Source organism: Astatotilapia calliptera, chromosome 12 (assembly GCF_900246225.1).
Source record: "Astatotilapia calliptera chromosome 12, fAstCal1.2, whole genome shotgun sequence".
Taxonomy (NCBI): domain Eukaryota; kingdom Metazoa; phylum Chordata; class Actinopteri; order Cichliformes; family Cichlidae; genus Astatotilapia; species Astatotilapia calliptera.
In genome coordinates, this window is record NC_039313.1 from 7,879,417 (window position 1) to 7,900,671 (window position 21,255).

General features: G+C 41.2%; 1 protein-coding gene across 2 annotated transcripts in view; it reads left to right on the plus strand.

Annotated features, from left to right (window-relative positions):
• tacr1a (tachykinin receptor 1a) overlaps nt 1-20,401 on the plus strand; it is a 53,072-nt gene extending 32,671 nt beyond the window's left edge. The window contains exons 3-5 of one of the 2 annotated variants that reach the window (XM_026186895.1): nt 9,000-9,150; nt 11,883-12,079; nt 16,174-20,401. In XM_026186895.1, coding sequence (XP_026042680.1) covers nt 9,000-9,150; nt 11,883-12,079; nt 16,174-16,519 — 694 coding nt within the window. In that variant the 3' untranslated portion in view covers nt 16,520-20,401. Of the gene's footprint in view, nt 1-8,999; nt 9,151-11,882; nt 12,080-12,194; nt 13,072-16,173 lie in introns of those variants that run through there. The other variant, XM_026186896.1, reaches the window with a different exon arrangement.
• The last annotated feature ends 854 nt before the right edge of the window (nt 20,402-21,255 follow it).

Here is a 21,255-nt window from a genome sequence, read left to right on the forward strand (position 1 = left end):
CAATATTGTGTCAGGACAATTCACTAATTATGCACAATAAATAAAGGAGCATAGCGCGACAATTTCTGTTCAGCGCCAGACTTGCTTGTAACCTATATCACCAATTATGTTTAAAAAATGACGTATTAACTACAACAGAAGACTGACCTCTGTGGAAATGCTTGGAGCAGACTAACATGTGAGCTGGAGTGTTCTGAGACGTTATATTTGGTATATCCAGACCATCCGTCGGCTCTTACTTCGGAAACATGGCTTAAAAAATTTCTCTTCAACGACGTAATCCGATAAAAAAAAACGATCTCTTTACCCGTCGGCTTCCCGTGGCTGTCATGCGACCGGCTATTGCAGTTAATAACACAACAGCTTCTTGCCATTTTTTGGGTTTCTTTTTATCGCTGTGTAACTGAGCTCAATTGAAAGCCTGCGTGCGCTTGCCACAAGTTCCCAGAATCCTTTGCGGTTTTACCCCTGAATGACGTCACATTTTCAATCTTTATCCTGGTGGGCCGGTCTCTAGTCAAAATGCCCGGGCCGATTTTTTGTCCCAGTCCAGCCTTGGCCACAGCCCAGAAGAATGTGTAGACAGTGGCATCACAAGCATAATAATTGGTCTTCTTGTTTATGTGAGCAGTTGTGTTCATAAACTGCCACCAGTAGTTGGTTGAAAACCCATGTGGGTACTGGGTGTGGTTTGCTCTGTCCCAGTGGCGGGGCGATCGTGGCTCAAGATTTGGGAGTTCGCCTTGTAATCGGAAGGTTGCCGGTTCGAGCCCTGGCTTGGACAGTCTTGGTCGTTGTGTCCTTGGGCAAGACACTTCACCCGTTGCCTACTGGTGGTGGTCAGAGGGCCCGGTGGCGCCAGTGTCCGGCAGCCTCGCCTCTGTCAGTGCGCCCCAGGGTGGCTGTGGCTACAATGTAGCTTGCCATCACCAGTGTGTGAATGGGTGGATGACTGGATATGTAAAGCGCTTTGGGGTCCTTAGGGACTAGTAAAGCGCTATATAAATACAGGCCATTTACCATTTACCAGTGCGCTCCTGTTAATCCACTCAGGGTCAACAGGCTCAAGAAGGTGCACAGCACATTCCTTTTCTATCGTCACTACTGAAAACTGGAGCCCTAAATAGTCTACCATATATAATCTCAAAGAGTGTCAGACCGTTCTATGTTGGAGTAATCCTCATGCACATCTTAACTAATTCTATACAGTCTAACCATGTCCTGCCTGTCTCTTCCATTGTTTCCCTAAGTCTTAGCTTTACTATCCCATTAGTTCTCTCTAACAACCCTGCACTTTGTGGGTGATATGAACAATGATGTTTTAGATGCTGTGTCATTAACCCAATCATTTCATTTACAAAGTGTGGGCCATTATCACTATAAATAGTCTCTGGAATCCCATGTCCCGGGACGATATTCTTACATATTGCTTTTGGCAACCGAAATGGCATCTGCTTCCCTTTCCCACTTTGAAAAAGGGCACACTATCACTAGACAGTACTTACAGTTATTACAGTTGGACAGCTCTATAAAGTCCTTGTGAATAACTTGAAATGGGTGAATGGGTCTGGGGAATTTCCCTCTCTTAGGTCTCAAATTACCCTGAGAATTGTGCTTGCAACATATCATACATGACCTGCAATTTTTTTTAAAGCATTAAATCCTAGAATATGAAAATGTTGCTCTACTTCTCCCATCATCCCTCCTGTTGGGACATGGCACGGCCCATGGCTCAAAATAGAAGCAGTCCTATATAAATTCTTAGGCAGTATTGGTTTATCACACAGATAATAAACATCATCCTGCAAGCTGGTGGGCCTGCAGTGGGCCTGCATGTCTGCCAATGCATCTCGTATAATAGGCAATGTCTGCCGGTGTTGCACTGCAAAAATGTGAATGCCATGTGCTCCTAAAACTGTCTCTTTTGCAATCTTATCTGCAAAAGCATTCCCTAATGCAACTGGATCTTTCCCTCATGTGTGTGCTGCACAATTACAAATGGCAATTCTACTGGGCAATATTATTGCTTCCAGCAGATTTTGCAAGAATTTGGCATGTTCTAGGCTGTCATACCTTGTCTTGCCCACTGCGCTGCAAAGAAATGTAATGTAGCAAATGCATATTGGCTATCAGTGTATATTGTCACAATTTGTCTCTCTGCAGCTTTAAACGCTTCTGTAAAAATTACTATTTCTGCTGCTTGAGCAGATATGAAACATGCTAATTGTCCTGCACAGATAACTTTCTCACTGTCTACCAGAGGTGGGACCAAGTCATTGTTTTGCAAGTCTCAAGTAAGTCTCAAGTCTTTATCCTCAAGTCTCAAGTCAAGTCTCAAGTAATGTCAGGCAAGTCAGAATCGAGTCTCAAGTCACTGGTGTAAAAGTCCGAGTCAAGTCACAAGTCTGAAACTTTGAATTTCAAGTCCTTTCGAGTCTTTAAAAAAAAACAACGAAAAAATAATGTTGCAGTTATGCTAAATGTAAATATTAGACAGTGTAATTTTAAAATCTGTGTTTTTCTCAACACATGACAAAATAGTGAACTTAGAAAATATACACAAATTGTGAAATTGCACCTCTTTAAAATGCAGCTCAATTAAACCTAGCTCCAAGAATAATTTTCACCGACAGTTCTGAGATAAGCTGCATGTTATTCTTGGATATCATACACATTAAAAAAAACTGTATCATCAACGTAGCCTGGACAACATTTGCTAGTTAGATGAAGTCAGCTATCTCATCTTAGCATATTTATATGCATATTTATAATCATACGGTTCTTGGAGTGAGTGCATACACTCATGAAGTTTAGTAACTTCAGGTCACTGCAACAAGCCCAGGTACAGTTTACCGATGGATGGGTACAGGACCTTGAAATGCACCGTGTAGAACGAAAGACCATCGTACGTATCATAAGTTTACCAGTCTCACAAATTGTCGTCATAAATACACATTCCTTAACCGTTTATTAATAGGACCTTTGAGCTCAACGGTAATTAATTAGTAGTGGAAATAATTTCTGGTAGCATCACAGAAATGTAGCAGTGACAATAATATTGTATGCTGTAATCGTACTGGGCAATTGGTGATACAAAAAACCTGTTTTATCCTGTGAATAAAATTATATGTTTTTGTCAGTGTACCATAATAACAGAAGCGAAACGCAATATTGTGTCAGGATAATTTACTATTTATGCACAATAAACAAAGAAGCATAGCGCGACAATTTCTGTTCAGCGCCAGACTTGCTTGTAACCTATATCACCAATTATGCTAAGAAAAATGACGTATTAACTACTAAAAAACACTGACCTTCGTGTAAATGCTTGGAGCAGACTAACCTGTGAGCTGGAGTGTTCTGGGACGTTATATTTGGTCTTTGAATGGCTGCAATCCAGTCGCGTCTTTGTTACTTCGGAAACATGGCTTGAACAATTTCTCTTCAACGACGTAATCCGATAACAACCGATCTCTTTACCCGTCGGCTTCCCGTGGCTGTCATGCGACCGGCTATTGCAGTTAATAATACAACGGCTTCTTGACATTTTTGTGTTTCTTTTTATCGCTGTATAACTGATTTTAATTGAAAGCGTGCGCTAGTACCGCTTGCCACGAGTTCCCAGAATCCTTTGCGGTTCTACCCGTGAATGACGTCACATTTTCAATCTCTATATAATATGCATGTTAAATTTTATATTTGGGGTAAAATATCAAGTCTTTTCAAGTAAACCGGTTCAAGTCCAATTCAAGTCCCAAGTCATTGGTGTAAAAGTCCAAGTCAAGTCACAAGTCTTAGAACATTTTTTCAAGTCAAGTCTAAAGTCATAAAATTAATGACTCGAGTCTGACTCGAGTCCAAGTCATGTGACTCGAGTCCACACCTCTGCTGTCTACTACAATAAAACCTATTTTAGCCTGTCACTCTGCTGTTGTAAAGCTCAAACCATCAACAAACCAAACCTTTCCCTCAACAAGTGGCACATCTATTAAGTCATTTCTTGGCTTACACTCCGTCTCCACGTGCTCTCTACACTGATGAGAAGTGCCCTCTTCCTTCGTTGGCAAAAGGGTTGACGGATTCAGAATTGTGCACCGCTTTATGGTTATGTGCGGTTGTAAGAGTAGCAGTAACATTAAAGACAAGTGTCTTGCAGCTGACAGAAATGTAATTTTAGTCTGCAGTAGTAGACATCTACTTCGTGTAGAACTAACAGTGTCAAAAGGGTAAAATAAAACTATTTTCCAGAACATTGTACAGCTTGAGCTGCTGCACATACTGATCTCACACACGGAGGTAAAGCATAAGCAACTAGAGCTAATCTTTTAGGATAGTAAGTTACTGGCTTCATTTTTGGGAAAAGTGCTGTTAGTTATTTCACAGTCACCGGCATTTGTGCTGTTCACAGAACCACAAGTCCATCGCTGGACCTCCTCTGCGCTGTCACTTTTGGAGCTTGGCACACTCCCTTCATCCCTCAGTTTCTCATGTTCCAACGCCGCGGATGATTTAAGGCAGAGCACGTCGTACACCTTAGTTATCTTCCTCAACGTCAACGTCGAATCTCTTTCATTTTATTTAAAGTTTTTCTGTTTCAAAACATTAGTCAGTGGTTAAATGTTAAACTTATTTAACTCCCAGCTCCACCCGGAGCCTGTATCCTAGAAGACAAAGTCTTTAAGTTAAAACAAACTTCACATTTGCAACCAACTGTAGCTCATAAGTGTAATAAAGTATTCAGCATCACAGAGACAAGTATCATTGCAGGTTTATTCTAAACTCATTAAACCCCTACTTTTTCCATAATTTGCTCCAAATCATTGTAATCTCAACGTCATTCCACATTGTAATCAGTGACTTTCCTTAAGTTTGTCACTCACCATAAGTTCAATAGTGGTCAGATAATGAGCCCCATGTAACTATTCTGTAACCACTGCACATCTGTTCAATTATCACTTGTCTGTCTGTGCTGAATCCTTTACAAGCGCTCTTAAAGGAAAAACAAACATTAGAACAACAAAAACAAACAACATTATACTGGTGGTCAGGCGTAGGCCATCCAGATTCCAGAGGTACTGTAAAAGGTCATAAAGTTAACACTCTGCTGTAAAAAGAAGTAACACTGGTTTTAAACACAGTATGTGTCACACTGTATTCACTTCTCCCCTGTAACATTCACAACATTTTCTCAACAACACAGTGTAATTTCATCACCAACAAATAGCCTGTAACCACAGTTTTCTTCACACAAAAACTCAGTAATCCTGTAGTAGAAAAACATTAAGTTGCGTGTCCTGCTGTAAATCACATGATCAAATCACATGATTAATCCTCTACTGTAGAAAAGAAATGTAAATGTTATCGCTGCGCAGGTGTATACACTCTTTCTCACAGTGAGCTCTGTGAGCAACACAAGGTGGTGAATAACACCCTTGATAAATTCAAAAACCCAGAAAAATTACAACTAAAAAGGTTAAATTTGCAGAGTTCACATAGTCATGTGACCCAGGTTTCCTCCTGTGGTCTCCTATTGCTACTGCAATAAGAGACACACACAGAGATACATCCACACCTTTGTCACATCAGCGTGGGGGTTAAGTTCACATAGTGGTGTTAAGTCAGTCAATTCTTGTCAGCTTTTGTCAGCTTTTATCAGTCAGTCAGTTCCCCATCTTTTTTATTTTCACTCATCATTAATTCATTAATTCTTTCTTTGCTGATAGCGGAATCTATCATCGCATTTCGTTTCCACCTTCAGCAAAATGACGATCTTTCGAAAAGAAAAAAATTTATACTGGATTTCCTCGTTGAATCCTTATAGAAAAAGGGACTCGCTTCCTAATTGTCCCAAATAAGTGGCTTTCTCCTGAGCCCATTTTAATTTTGGAGAAACTCACTTTGCAACCGTTCGCAACAACATGTAGTAGTTCTTCCTATTCAATGTTCAGATCTGCTTAGATGACAGAGAAATTAAACAAAACTTTCAGTGCACTATGAAAGTAACAAAATAAAAACAATAAAAGAAAGAAAAGAAAAGACAGGAAAAGAAAGGAAAGGCCTTGTTAAATCATGACACGTGTTCTTCATCTCGGGAGGGGGGGAATCATACCAATCCTAATTCATCAACCAGTTTAATCTCAAACATTCATCCAATCAGCCACACACAACATACAGCATAACCCTGTTGTCTCATCACATAATAAGTTTCTTCTCATGTAACCAAATGTGCGCCATGTTAAAACTTCTTCACACACCAGAAACTCAACAATCAGCTCACTCAGCTCACTCATTCAAGACCCCTCATGAGCATTCTGATTTCTCCCTATGTGGTGCAAACATCTGTGCTCCTATAATATTCAGTCCACTACTCTATGTATCATTTTCATCTTACTAGTGACTTGGACAAGATGACAAACAGAATCTCATGCTTAAGATGCTGTCTGGTCTTCATGAGTTTCATTGTATATATACATGCATGTAGGGTTAGTATGGTTAATGCATTTTCTGTTTGTGTGTGTTTTATGTACCTCTCACATCATGTTTTCATTATTCTCATCACTGTTTAAACAACACACATCTCTGTCTTTCTTTTTTTTTTAACTATCCTTCCTTAAAAACAGAAAGTAGCATTGCAGTTGCTTCAGGCTGAGAAACACCAAACACTCTTCATGTTATCATTCATATTTCATCAACACAACTATTTTATTTCTTTTGTCCACTGGGCAGGTGACCTGCAGAATCATGTCTGCCCCAGCTGGATACCGCTTCACTCACATACTTTCACACCTCTCTGTAACTCACACACACCAGGACGTCAGACACAATCACCTGCTTTTCGCCAAAACAAAAATATGATGCTGATGTTACAAAAGTCTCACACACATGAATCAGGATGCAGAAAAGCTGTTGCCCATATGAGGTGCGAAGAAGAAACTGAACTCACGGATAGCTGCATGCTCGAGATATAATGGCTAAATAAATGTTGGGTCTGTGTTTCCATATGCCCCGCTAGTTTAGAGACTTATTCCTCATGAAGAACACAAGACATAACAGAACATCTTCAACCGGTCTTTAACTCACTAACGAGGGAAGCCTTGGTCAGAACCAGGCGGTGGAGCATAATGCTCATCACCTGCCTCTAGCCCAAATCCTTCACATGGGATGTGCTTGTAATAAAACACTACAGCCTCCCCCCAGAACATCGAGAGGCTGGGGAGGGGGACAAAGGAATGCCTTGATCACAGAGTTTGAAACAATGTAGAGGTGGTAAGCATAAAAATGACAACATTTAACAATTCACTTTAACAGCAGCTGTGTACCAGTTTCATGATAAATTAAAGAACATTTAAGGAAAGACAGGTGGTGCATGAAGGCAGGATTTCATTAAAAGATATATTTGTAACATCAACTCCTGACTCTTGCAAACCAAAGGAGGTAACTTAAGCTGTGAAACAGGACCTATTATACATTATCTTGTTTCCTGTTAAATGTATGTATAAACTGGGAGAAACAAGTTGTTTCAGCTGCTGTTGCCTTCTTATCTGGCCATTCGTCTCCAGGCTCTAACACCAACGAGGCATTTTCACCCAGGGAGCTATTTCCTCTTTTTCAGACCAGTCTCTGTAAACTTTGGGATGATTTTGTGGAAAAGTCACAGTAGGTCAGCAGTTTCTGAAATATTCAGACCAGCTCGTCAGGCACCAACAACCATGCAGAGTCTAGAGTTATTTAAGTCACCTTTCTTCCCCAATCTGATGCTCAGTTTGAACTTCAACAGGTTGACAGTTATAGCCATTACTTTGGCTGATGAGAAGTGGGCGATTGCATCTCTATGTCTGTACTCCTCAATCTCTGGTCCTCTACTAGAGGCCTGGGAGTTTGAGGCTACTGAGCAGCATCTTAGGTGTTCCTTGAGCTGCACTCTTATGGACTCTTATAACCTTTTTTTTTTTTTAAGGGAAATTATTTTAATTCACCAACAGTAGTAATGGGTTCACTTCAAGCCTCACTCTGGAACAATGCACAAATTGAGCACTACTTTGTCTGTTGATACAAATAAAGCTTTCGTGTCCATTCCAAGAACAGAGCTGCCAGCTTCAAACTCTTTAGGCAAGGACAGCACAAAGAATTGGTCTGAATAAGTGCATCCAAAAGGTACACTTATGTGACTCTGCACCCGCATGCCAGAGTCTAGGACTAAGTCAGATTACAAAATCCAGTTCTTTCACTTTTTGATCCAACAGGTACCAGGGCAGGTTAGTTATGCAGCATAAGATGAAGTTCTTGCTCCAAATCCTACTTCAAAGTGCAAGTTTCTGGAGTATTGACTGCTGTTGACTCTATGTATTATTCTAGGGCAGGGGTGTCAAACTCAAATACACAGTGGGCCAAAACTGGAACAAAGTCGTGGGCTAACATTAATATTTATTGAAAAAAAAAATCTTCCTCCAGATATAAGAATGAATATTTTCTTATGGACTCAAATACGTTTTGCTGGAAACCTGAATATGGAACAAGCAAAGCTTAATACTAAACAATATATATATTAGCTGTATAATACCAGTAGGCCAGCTCTAATAGTAATTTGGTATGGCTTCGCGGGCCAAATGTAATTAGGCTGCGGGCCAAATTTGGCCCGCGGGCCAGAGTTTGACACCTATGTTCTAGGGTCTAACCTACAATATAAAACACCTTGACACGACTGTTGTTGTGTTTTGGCTCTGTATAAATAAAATTGAATTGAACTGAAATTGAATTGTTGACTGATTGATAAAACATATGAGTTCAGCATATGGTATCACATCTTGTGCCTTGTCTTGACTAATTTGTGCTGGAGTGGCTGGGAGTCAGTTAGTCATACTTTAATCCTGGCTGCTCTACAGTTTTTCCATTTACCATGCAATACATGCCAATGTGTCTGCTTTTACAAATGCATTTACTTATTGACTTTATTTGAATAGATAAATATTTTTGTAATAATATAGAATATGTGTTTGTAGGTACTACGTGTGTGTGGTCATCCTCATATATTCATTTCCACTGCTGCTGATGGGTTGTGCTTACCTGGTGGTGGGACTGACACTCTGGGCCAGTGAGATCCCTGGGGACTCCTCTGACCGCTACAAGGAGCAGCTGACTGCCAAACGCAAGGTAACCTGCCTACTGGATTTCACCACTAATGTAATCAGAATATTTTTGTGCTCTGCAGCCCTGAGCAGGATGTGACTGATGTCTCCTCGTGTAATAAAAAAATCATCATAGCATCACACACCTGAATCTGAGTTCTCAGTCCTTTCTTCTATCTTAGACTGTTTTTTTTTTTCAGACCACTTTTTGCTAATTTAACCAACTGCAGTCTCTTAATCCACTCTTTTCACCATTAGCTCTTCTTCTTGCTCATTAGGTGTAGAAAACCACGACTCCTCCGCGGTAAATTCTTTTGTCACTTTGGTGAGCCACCGTCTTTAACAGCAAATATGAGATCACTTTCATTTCTCCAAAACCTGCTGAGCTAATTGCATTCTCAATAACTACACCCTCAGGAGTTCTTTGTGGTCAGTGCCAACTTCTGCTAAAGTTTAGCATGCTAGCAGTGCATATGCTAGAGTTGGCATTTTTTAAAATAGAGAGTGATTAATGTGTCAAATTATCATCTGTTTATTCTCTCTTAAATGCCAGTGAGCACTGTCTGTCTTGGCAGCGCTGACCGTGTCTCATGATCTATTATATTTTTATTTTGCCCCAGAAAGATTTCAAAGTAGCTCAGAATTTTCTGCACAAACAGATTTGTTGGCTCTGCTGGCCAATGTCTTGTTAAAATGACATTGGTGAATGCTGAGTTCTCAGTGGAAACAATCGATGCAGTGCAGTTTGTAATCTCATCATTAAGAGATAACAAATGAAGCCGGAAACTGACAATACCTGCTGTAACACTGTTGTGAGTACTGGTTTTCTGAGACACGTTTTACTGGCTCACTCTCTTATTTGGGGAACTGCTCTTGCTAATCATGGGGAGCCTCAATGGGGGTGTCTGTGTGGATTTCCTCTGGGTGTTAGACAGCATATTGAGTTCATCTATGACTCTATAAACTCAAAATTCTCAAAAGTTACTACACTGTGTAAAATATCGATAAAATCAGAATGTGGCGATTTGCTAATCGCAAAAACTCAAATTTAATTCACACTAGAACATATAAAATGTATTAAATGTGCAAGCTTTCAATGTCATAGGGCAGGGGTCAGCAACCTTTAACACCCAAAGAGCCATTTGGACCCGGTTTCCACGCAAAAGAAAACACTCGGAGCCGCAAATACTTTACTATACTACATCTAAAATGAAGATAACACTGTATATATTGTTTTTTACCTTTATGCTTTGTGTGAACAACTAAGGTGTGTTGCTTATGAAATCCATGAAGTGCTACAGAGAAAATTACATTTTATTTATGTAATTAACACATTTTGAACTCTTAAAGAAATATAACAAAAGGAAAGACACCCAGCTGAACTAAAATGATCCATGTAGCAAACAAAAACTGTTGTGAGCCGCCACCCTTATATCGCCTTTGGGCTTTTGGAGCCTTGACCTGACTTTTAAAAAATAATTGGAAAAAAAAAGCACTATGCTGCTGAAAAATGAAAAATAGATATTTGCAAAATTCTGCCTAAATATGTATTTTAATTGGTTAATGTGTGTGGCGAGGTGTGGTCTGCAACACCGCTGCAGGGGAGGCGGACGCACCTGAGCGGCACCCGCAATCACGCCTCGCTGCCTTAACGTCTGTGCTCTCTCTGCTGTTGTGTTGGTGTGTGTCGGGCTGTGAGCTGAAAAGCTACAGCCGGCTGTGTGCGTACAGCAACCGTGTGAAAAGTGGTCAGTAAAGAGATGCTGAAAAGCATGTTCATGGAAACATCGTCGGGTCTGCCGTGATATGTTTGCAATGGGACTTCTGCTCCTGAACCTCTGCGCACAGCGTCTGCAAATCGGGGCTGTACGAAGTCACTTTCATCTTTATGCAGGACTGTAAGCTGTCATCTGTGAGGCGTGAGTGGCGTTTGTTTTTAACATAGTTCACGGTGGAGAACAGCTGCTGACATAATGTGGATCCGAAGCTCCATAATTGGCCTACCTGGGGTTGAAAGTCTCGATAAATGCACGGCGTTTCGGCGGGTAAACCGGCTTTCGCGAGTGTGACACTTATTTTGAGCGATGAAAAAAATAATAGAATATAATTTTATTTTTATATTTCAATATCACAATAATCTTCCAATTTAGAACTACAAGTTAAAAATGAACTAACATAAATAAAATACACTTCAGCTAAATGCTTCTAATTTATTTTCCCAAACCACGCAGAGCCGCACTATAAGGACTAAAGAGCTGCATGCGGCTCGGGAGCCGCAGGTTGCCGACCCCTGTCATAGGGACTTATGTACCCTCATACCATCAGAAATATAGGCTTTTGAATAGAGACCACGTCAGATGGTTCCTCTCACAGGCATTTTTCCAAAAATGAATGTTGAATTTTGATTCTTCTGTCCACAGACAAATTTTCTGCTCTATCTTAAATGAGCTTTGGCCCAAAGAACATCTATCAATTGGGAGGTTAATGGAATGATCTCTGGCTCCTCCATTCCTTTGTGTCATTGAACAAGAAAATGAACCCCAAGTTACTCATGATACATTCATCGTGAGTAACCTGGGGTTCCTTTTTAGATGAATGGATGATTTTTGCTGAAATCTTATTTTAATAATAATGACCTTAAGGCTCCTTAAGGATACCAATTTGTAATTGTTCTGACATTAATCTTTGTCTGACTGAGAATCATGTTCACACTGGAGAAATCTACAAAACATAATTGCGTAATCATGTATTCAACAGGTGGTGAAGATGATGATTGTGGTGGTATGTACTTTTGCCATCTGCTGGCTGCCCTACCATGTCTACTTCCTGCTGCACCAGTTCTTCCCCGAAATGTTTGAGGAAACATACATCCAGCAGGTCTACCTTGGTATCATGTGGTTGGCCATGAGCTCTACCATGTACAACCCCATTATCTACTGCTGCTTAAATGACAGGTTAGTTAGCACCTCCAAACCATTATGCATGCAACTACTTCACCAACAGGGCATCTTATTAGTTCCACATATCAAATACTGAGGTTTAGAACTGTCTTTATTTTTCCTGTCGTAGGCTCAGCTGTGAGACATTCCTCAAAGATTCTGGTTAAGACTGACATGACAGCATCCATCTTTTGCTTCAAACTTGTGGACAGCAACCTCATAATGCAATTTTCTTATTCAAGTACATTAAAGTCATTGATTTGGATTGAGATGTGGCTGACAAGAGTAGCACACAGTGCGTTCTAAACAGCTTTTGTTTTTTCCATTAATGCCTCGTTAGTCTGCTCTAAGCCATTATCTAGCCCAATTGAGATTGAAAACTTAGAGTTTTAAGCATCACAGAAGGATCACAGCTCCAAGGGATGGAGTTAAAACTCCACGTGCAACTTAACCAAAAAGTTTGAGAAAATAAGGGAAAAAACAATAAGCCCCCCATGACAATGTAGGCTTTGGATTTTTGAAAAGCTCAGGCTACATTATTTTTATATCAAAATTACTTAGTATGGGCAATAAACCTCATCAAAAAACATAGCAAATTTTAAACACCAGACACTCCTTTATAATGGTACACACTTAAGCTAATGTGACTGTCAACAATTTTTAAGTTTATAGCAGTTTTTGCTGGTTAACACTGCCTGGTACTCCTGGCTTCTCTCTTGTTATTTTACTTACATTGACATGTTCGAAATAAGCTATCCTATCTTTTCTATCGATCTAAAATATTTGACTTTGCGAATGAATCATCATTCACAAAGACAGTGGAAGATGCTTCTTTAATGAAGCATCTTCCATTGTCCGCCATTGCTGTAACCTGCTAATTGCCTTTGAGCTTTCAGAGAAATGCGATTTCACACTTGAGTATTTTACCTCCCAAGTCCCAAAAATGAAAATGTGTGGGCTGAGGTGAGGTTTATAGGTTTAATCCTCTAAAAAGAGGATTTCACACCACCTCCTCCCACCACAACTCTTCATATTCATGAAGCAGATGTGAGGAAGCAGTTTAAGAATCTGAATGCTCGGAAAGCTCCCGGCCCAGACGGTGTGTCCCCTGCCACCCTCAGACACTGTGCAAACGAGCTGGCCCCAGTGTTTTCTGGCATTTTCAACTCTTCACTGCAGGCATGTCATGTGCCTGCCTGCTTCAAGTCCTCTACCATAATCCCTGTCCCCAAGAAACCTAGGATCACTGGACTAAATGACTACAGACCCGTGGCTCTGACATCTGTGGTCATGAAGTCATTTGAGCGCCTAGTTCTCTCCCATCTCAGGACCCTCACGGCCCCCCTCCTGGATCCCCTACAGTTTGCATATAGAGCCAACAGGTCTGTAGACGACGCCATTAACATGGCCCTACACTTCATCCTTCAGCATCTGGACTCCCCAGGAACCTACGCCAGGATCCTGTTTGTGGACTTCAGCTCTGCCTTCAACACCATCCTTCCAGACTATCTCCGAGGCAAGCTTTACCAGATGAATGTGCCTGATCCCATCTGCCGGTGGATCACTGACTTCCTGACGGACAGGAAGCAGCATGTGAGGCTGGGAAAGAATGTCTCAGACTCCCGGACCATCAGCACCGGCTCCCCTCAGGGCTGTGTTCTTTCTCCTCTGCTCTTCTCCCTGTACACCAACTGCTGCACCTCCACCCACCAGTCTGTCAAGCTAATCAAGTTTGCAGATGACACCACCATTATTGGGCTCATCTCGGACGGGGATGAGTCTACCTACAGGAGAGAGGTTGAACGTCTGGTGTCCTGGTGCAGCCACAACAACCTGGTGCTGAATGCCCAGAAGACAGTGGAGATTATTGTGGACTTCAGGAAGCACACAGCCCCACTCCCCCCCATCATCCTGACTGACACCCCCATCACCTCTGTGGACTCATTCCGCTTCCTGGGTACCACCATCACCCAGGACCTGAAGTGGGAGCACACCATCACCTCCGTCATCAAGAAAGCCCAGCAGAGGATGTACTTCCTGAGGCAGCTGAAGAAATTCAACCTGCCAACACGGACGATGATGCAATTCTACACTGCAATCATCGAGTCCATCCTCACCTCCTCCATCACCATGTGGTACGCTGGAGCCACTATCAGGGACAAACAGAGACTGCAGCGTGTTGTGCGCTCTGCTGAGAAGGTGATTGGCTGCAGACTCCCATCTCTGCAGGACCTGTACACCTCCAGGACACTGCGGCGTGCAGCCCGGATCTCAGCTGACCCTTCTCACCCTGGACACAGTCTGTTTGACCTGCTACCCTCAGGCAGGAGGCTCCGGTCCATTCGCACCAGAACCTCTCGCCATAAGAACAGTTTCTTCCCCTCTGCTGTTGGACACATGAACAATAACCATATGACTGTCCCCGCCACTATCACATGACCCTACGCTGTGTCACTGCATCATTCCATGTTTGGCACTGATCACCACCTGCACTAATGTATATATCTTTCTACGTAGCACTCTTAATTCTTATTCTCATGTATATATCTCATGTATATCTCATGCATATATCTTTCTACATAGCACTTTTAATTCTTATTCTTATTTTTATATTTTTATGACACTATGTTTGCACTGAAGCACCGCAGCAATTTCCTAATGTTGTAAACCTGCTCAACATTTGGCAATAAACCCCTTTCTGATTCTCTGATTCTGATTTAGTCACTGGTGGTTTTTGTCTCCCTGAGCTCATATGCATAACCAATGTGAGTGTTTTTTTATCAGTCTCTTTCTTATCGCTCACTCTCAGCGACAGATATGTTGCCTTTCCCTTCATTCTTCTCTCTCTGTCTTGGCTTCACATTTGGTTGTGTTTGTCTACTGAAGATGTTTCATGTCAGGCTTTTCTCATCTAAATCGCAAAATACTTCCATCGTGTCTTCTGTCAGTGTTTTGATTTATTTTTAGTCTTTTTTGTAACACCTGCAAATGTGTTAATGAACAGTAACATTTGGACGTTCACTGCGCATGTGTGTTAAACTGTTACAGTTTTACATCTGCTGTTAGCTTCATGCCCGAAGTGCCATTGACAGATGATCTTTTGTTTGTACACACACATGATGTTCTAGTGTCTTTGGCATACAATTGCACCACAGATATAATGTTAATAACTCAGATTTACAGTTTCCTTTACATTTAAAATATCTAGAGCATATGGGTTTCATGGATGGATGTTATTGTTGTACTGTAGTTTACCTGTAAGAAGATGAGGAAAAAATGAACCAGCTGTGTCCTTTAAACCTGCATTAAATGACTTTTTGTTTACTTGGAGGCTGTACAACAAGCTACACAAATTTCATTATAAAGTTGGAATGAGTAATGTGTCACCGTTCTGTTTACACAACCAGAATCCACAGAGAGCTTCATTAGCTTCTATTTAGAGCTGTTTCTCAGTCCATCTGACCAATTTAGGTCTAATATTCACTCTCTAACCAACTCCTGTGTGGAAATATCTCTTTAGCTGCTAAATGCTTCACTGAGTTTTTACTGGGGCTTCACAGAGAGGTAACGTTGAATAGTTACAACACCAGTTTGACTCTGAGTGTCTCAGTTATAACACCACCCTGCTTACTGTGCTGCCACTGCCTGGCACTGTACTCCTGGCTTCATCCACACACAGGGATCAAACAAAACCAGGCCATTTGCAAACAGTTAGCTGAAGATGAAAAAACTCTGCAGAGCTAAACTGGTGATAGTTTTGTATGTTTGTCATCTTCTTTTGTAACTTTCCCAAGTTGTCACTCCTGGTCAGACATTAAAACAAAATAGCAGATAATAGATTTCAGGGTTTTGATTTGTTATTTTTTTCACATTAACATGTTTTAGATTATTAAACAAATTTTAATATTAGGCAGAGATCACCAGAGTAAAGAATGCAGTTTGTAAATGATGATTTTATTTATGAGGGGATGATAGATGTCAATAAGGGAAAGGGGGCTATCCAGGTTTGAACCCAGGGTTCTCTTGGGGTGAAGCAACAGTGTAAACCTCTGAGTCATCGTGCAGCCAAATCACAGGAGAACAGATTTATTTGTGTATTTCCTCCACAGGTTTCGAGCTGGTTTTAAACAAGCATTCCACTGCTGCCCCTGCGTCCCTCAAGGCTCCTATGAAGGCCTCGAACTCAAGTCCACCCGCTATCTTCAGACCCAGACAAGTGTTTACAAGGCCAGCAGGATGGAGACCACCGTGTCTACTATTCTACAGGTTGGGGACGATGTAGAGCAGCCCAAGGTGAAAGTTATAGGAGGCCCAGGGCCTGGCGGGGCTGTGGTTGAGGCCAGACCACACAGCTCCTCCCTGGACCTCACCTCAAATGGTTCATCATCCTGGAGTGTCTCCAAAACAGTATCAGAGATGTCGAGTTTCTACTCCAGTAGCAACCTGGAGGAATAGACTTCAAGTGCAGGCAGCATTTTGCTGGACAGCAGGAAAAGAATGTAAGTTGAGCGATCACGTTGCTGCTTTTGCCTGCGTGTGTTTATGAAAAGTACAGCAGGAATATGTGAGTTTGTCTGCTGGTGAATGTGAGTTTTTAATGAACACATTTCCATTTCCATTTTGCTGGAATGCAATGCTGGGAAATATTGTCCCTGTTCACAGAACTGTAGTTTCACTTAGTTATCCAATTCAGAGCTAATGGTCAGCTGGCATTCGTAGGATTTGTCAGGTGCCAGAATGGCTCGAGCTTCAACAACAAGAGCACATGTCAGTTTCAAAAAGCTAAACTGAAGCCGACGCTAGCGCCTCCATTGCTCACAGCTTCTGCATGTCACCCCAGTCATCTCAGGTTCACACATGCTCGATCACGCAGGCTGTGTGACTTCTCACAGTCTATTTTAGAGTGAAGCTGTCACACGATGCCAATACACTGCTGTAAAAACGGCGGCTTCTCCTTTTAACAGAGGGGTTTTCTCCGAAGAGACAAAGTTTTGAAAAAAGTGAAGGCAACCTGTTTTACACAGGAGTTCTCTAACAGACACTGAAACACAGGCAGATGTGGGATTTTAGTTCAAAGGGTCTCCCACAAGGGGAGATAAAAACTGTAAACAACAAAGGAAAATCTACTCTGAACTTGCCAGCTCTGTCTCACTGAGCAGGACTTCATGAGCAGTTCAACATGCAGAGCAAGCGCCTGTCTGATTGAAGAAGTGCTCAAAAGATCCTCTGCAGGTGTTGCTGAAAAGTTCTGGCAATCAGCATAAACACCAGCAGTGTAGGACTCCCCCGTCATCAGGCTACGCATTGACTTCAGCAGCTGGCAGCACCATTTCTGAAAAACAGAGGCGCTTCAGATGCTAAAGAGGCTGCTGTTTCAAGAGAAGGCAAACATTTAGCTAAAAACCCCACATGCCCAATATGAACCCTTAAATGATGTGAGCCCACCATTAAATCTGTTCAACACAATCTGGAAAAGAAATGATCGAGTGTTCTGCAGAACCAGTACATTATTTTAGTCTGTTTAACATGCTCCTCCTCCATCAGATACATAACGATTCATTGGTGAACTGAAAGACAGGCACTGCTTTCAGAGTGTAAAACATTTTTTAAAAAACTTTTTTGTAGCTGGCACCAACATAAAAGGATCTTTTCAAGCAATTGTTCACCTTAAAATCAGATTTATTGGGCTTTCAGTTCTGGACATTCCCTGGGGTAATCCAGCAAACCACTTTAGTTTCACTTTGTCTGTTATGGTCTTTTATTTTCTTGTATTTCTATGTTAGCTTTATCGTTTTCTCCCTACACTGTTTTGGGCTGAATCTGGTACATTATATGGGTAGGCTCCATTGTTAAGATGGGCGAAGTGAACTTTAACTTCCTTTGCATGAGGTGTCACTGGACAGTTGTTTCAAATACTGTTTAAGCTGTCAGTCCAAAATGTAATCCAGCTACAACAGGACACAAGTTAGTATCAGGTTTAAAGTTCTTTGCAGACTTTTTGTCCTTGGATGTGCAGCTTGTTACCTGTGGCTCTTTAATGTGCAGTGATGTGCCTTGCTGCTTTTCATAATGTCTGAAACAAAACAAAAACACACACACACTAAACAAAACCCAAAAAGACATAAAAACAAAATTTTCCTTTTCGATAAAGCATATAGTTAGGGCTCGATCAGGTACATTACGTGGGTTTTGCACATTCAATCACCTTCTCCACTCACTATGTGTTTATACATCTCTCTGCATTTAATTATTAGTTATTATTCATCTCTGGCTCTCTTTGTCGTGTCTTCCCCCCTGACCTCTAATAATCGCGACAGACGGCCACTCTTCCAGGAGACAGATTCTGCTAGAGGTTTCTTCCTGTTAAAAGGTTTTTCCTTTTTCCTTCCAAATAATGGGAAGTTGTCAGGGTTTTCTTTTTTTTCTTTTCTTTTCTTTTGTATTATTGTAGGGTCATTACCTTATAATAAAAAGCGCCTTGAGGGAACTGTTGTTGTGATGTGTCACTATATAAATAAAATTGAAATGAAAAGCCCACAGGGACAAACTGTCATTACCTCCTACAGTAGTAAACACTCAAATGTCTACAAACAACTGCTGTAATAACAAATTGTAGTGAGGTGCAAACCTATGGTGACACTGTTCTCACAGTAGAAAAACTGTAAATACTTTTAACAACTGTAATGAAATTTTAAGATGTTTTCTTGCTGCTATATCTGTGAAAGAGTTCACACTGCAGGATATTTGTATACAGATATTCTGCAGTGTGCTTAACAGCTAAATTCACAACAATTTACATATTTGCTGGATGCAGAGCGAACACACAGCCTCAGATACGCACATCCACAGCACTGCAGAGCTATCGCTTATCAGACAAGAACACACAAAGCAAGAAAGACTGAATCCATTTGAAGTATTTCAGTGATTTTTTTAAAAACTGAAAGTAAGTAAACCGTTATTGGCATTTTTTTTTTTTTACTTGCTTTGCACTGAGAATCAATTCACTGCTATCACATACTGAACACAGTATGCAGCAGCCCTTGGTTAAATATAGTTCCAAGATGGATATTGTTTTCAGTGTGTGCACACAACACGTGCACACATGACAAGAGAGTGATCACCTGCTGACACCCATCAATGATTTTCGTACAGACGCACATACCGCTCATATGCTCCCCCCTGATTGTTGGTCTATTCTCGGCACACAAGGCCTGTTGTTATAAATTCCAGTGTCAGCTGACATGAAAGTGAGAAGCAGTTGTGAAGCAACATAACTACATTAGATTCAATAAATTCTATCGCAATTTCAGTGCATTGTCTTGTTGACAGTGAACCATACAGCATTTAACATGGACACTGTGCACGAATAACAGAAGGTCACATTCAGTGCGGGGAGGGAAAATGAAAGGCAAATACCAGACGTGTCATCACCCGAGTTAACATTCCAATGTTTCACCGTGGCAATGCAGCTAGTAATAAACGCAACATAGCTAGACAGGTGCATCGGTTGAGTGATAAGACCATCAGAATAATAGCTTTGAGATTTCATATACACATACCGGACAGCCATGTTGAGTGACAGTCTAGTAAATCTACTCAAAAGAAAGAAAATTCAAAGAAGGATAGCTTTCCATTAAATTATCGTGCTTGTCCAGCCACTGGTGAGGTACTCACATTCACACCGACACGCCATTTAGAATCACCAGTTACCCTAACAAGGATAAATTTAGACTGTGGTGGTGGTGATGGGGTTCAACACAGGTGCAGGATGTATTATTCTTATTTTATAAAAGTACAATGGCAGGTGCTGTTGTACCATTCAAAGATGGTGCAATAATACAACCGACCGCCAGCACTGACAGCAGATATGTAACCAAGCAACAGAAACCAGGTGTGACCATATTCTGCACTGAATAGGAGGGTTAGGACGGAAGAAACCCAGGCTGCGGCCGCTAGCACTGCTAGGGTTAGCCAAACTAATCTGAGCCTGTGTGTGCTCAAGTCAAGTCAAAGTACATTTCAGTGACATTTGAAACACGATTTCACATTGTTCCTAAAATACAGACAAAATATTTGTTTGGCCAATTATTAACTTCCTAGATTTAAAATGTGCCCAGTTTCCTGTATTTTAGACTAGGCATCATTTCTCTCATTTAAATAACTGTTTATTTAGTTGCTAGGAACATTTCTACTGCTAACTGCTTCATCGTGCTGCCCAAAGATGGATCATCTCTAATACGTGAAAGAATTCATTATAAAACTTATACATTTACATGTCATTGTTACTCACAGCTTGCCATATACAGTGGCTTGCAAAAGTATTCGGCCCCCTCGAACTTTTCCACATTTTGTCACATTACAGCCACAAACATGAATCAATTTTATTGGAATTCCACGTGAAAGACCAATACAAAGTGGGGTACATGTGAGAAGTGGAACGAAAATCATACATGATTCCAAACATTTTTTACAAATAAATAACTGCAAAGTGGGGTGTGCATAATTATTCTGCCCCCTGAGTCTTTGTAGAACCACCTTTTGCTGCAATTACAGCTGCCAGTCTTTTAGGGTTTGTCTCTACCAGCTTTGCACATCTAGAGACTGAAATCTTTGCCCATTCTTCTTTGCAAAACAGCTCCAGCTCAGTCAGATTAGATGGACAGCGTTTGTGAACAGCAGTTTTCAGATCTTGCCACAGATTCTCGATTGGATTTAGATCTGGACTTTGACTGGGCCATTCGAACACATGGATATGTTTTGTTTTAAACCATTCCATTGTTGCCCTGGCTTTATGTTTAGGGTCGTTGTCCTGCTGGAAGTTGAAGCTCCGCCCCAGTCTCAAGTCTTTTGCAGACTCCAAGAGGTTTTCTTCCAGGATTGCCCTGTATTTGGCTCCATCCATCTTCCCATCAACTCTGACCAGCTTCCCTGTCCCTGCTGAAGAGAAGCACCCCCAGAGCATGATGCTGCCACCACCATATTTGACAGTGGGGATGGTGTGTTCAGAGTGATGTGCAGTGTTACTTTTCCACCACACATAGCATTTTGCATTTTGGCCAAAAAGTTCCATTTTGGTCTCATCTGACCAGAGCACCTTCTTCCACATGTTTGCTATGTCCCCCACATTGCTTGTGGCAAACTGCAAACAGGACTTGTGGTTTTTTGTTAACAATGGCTTTCTTCTTGCCACT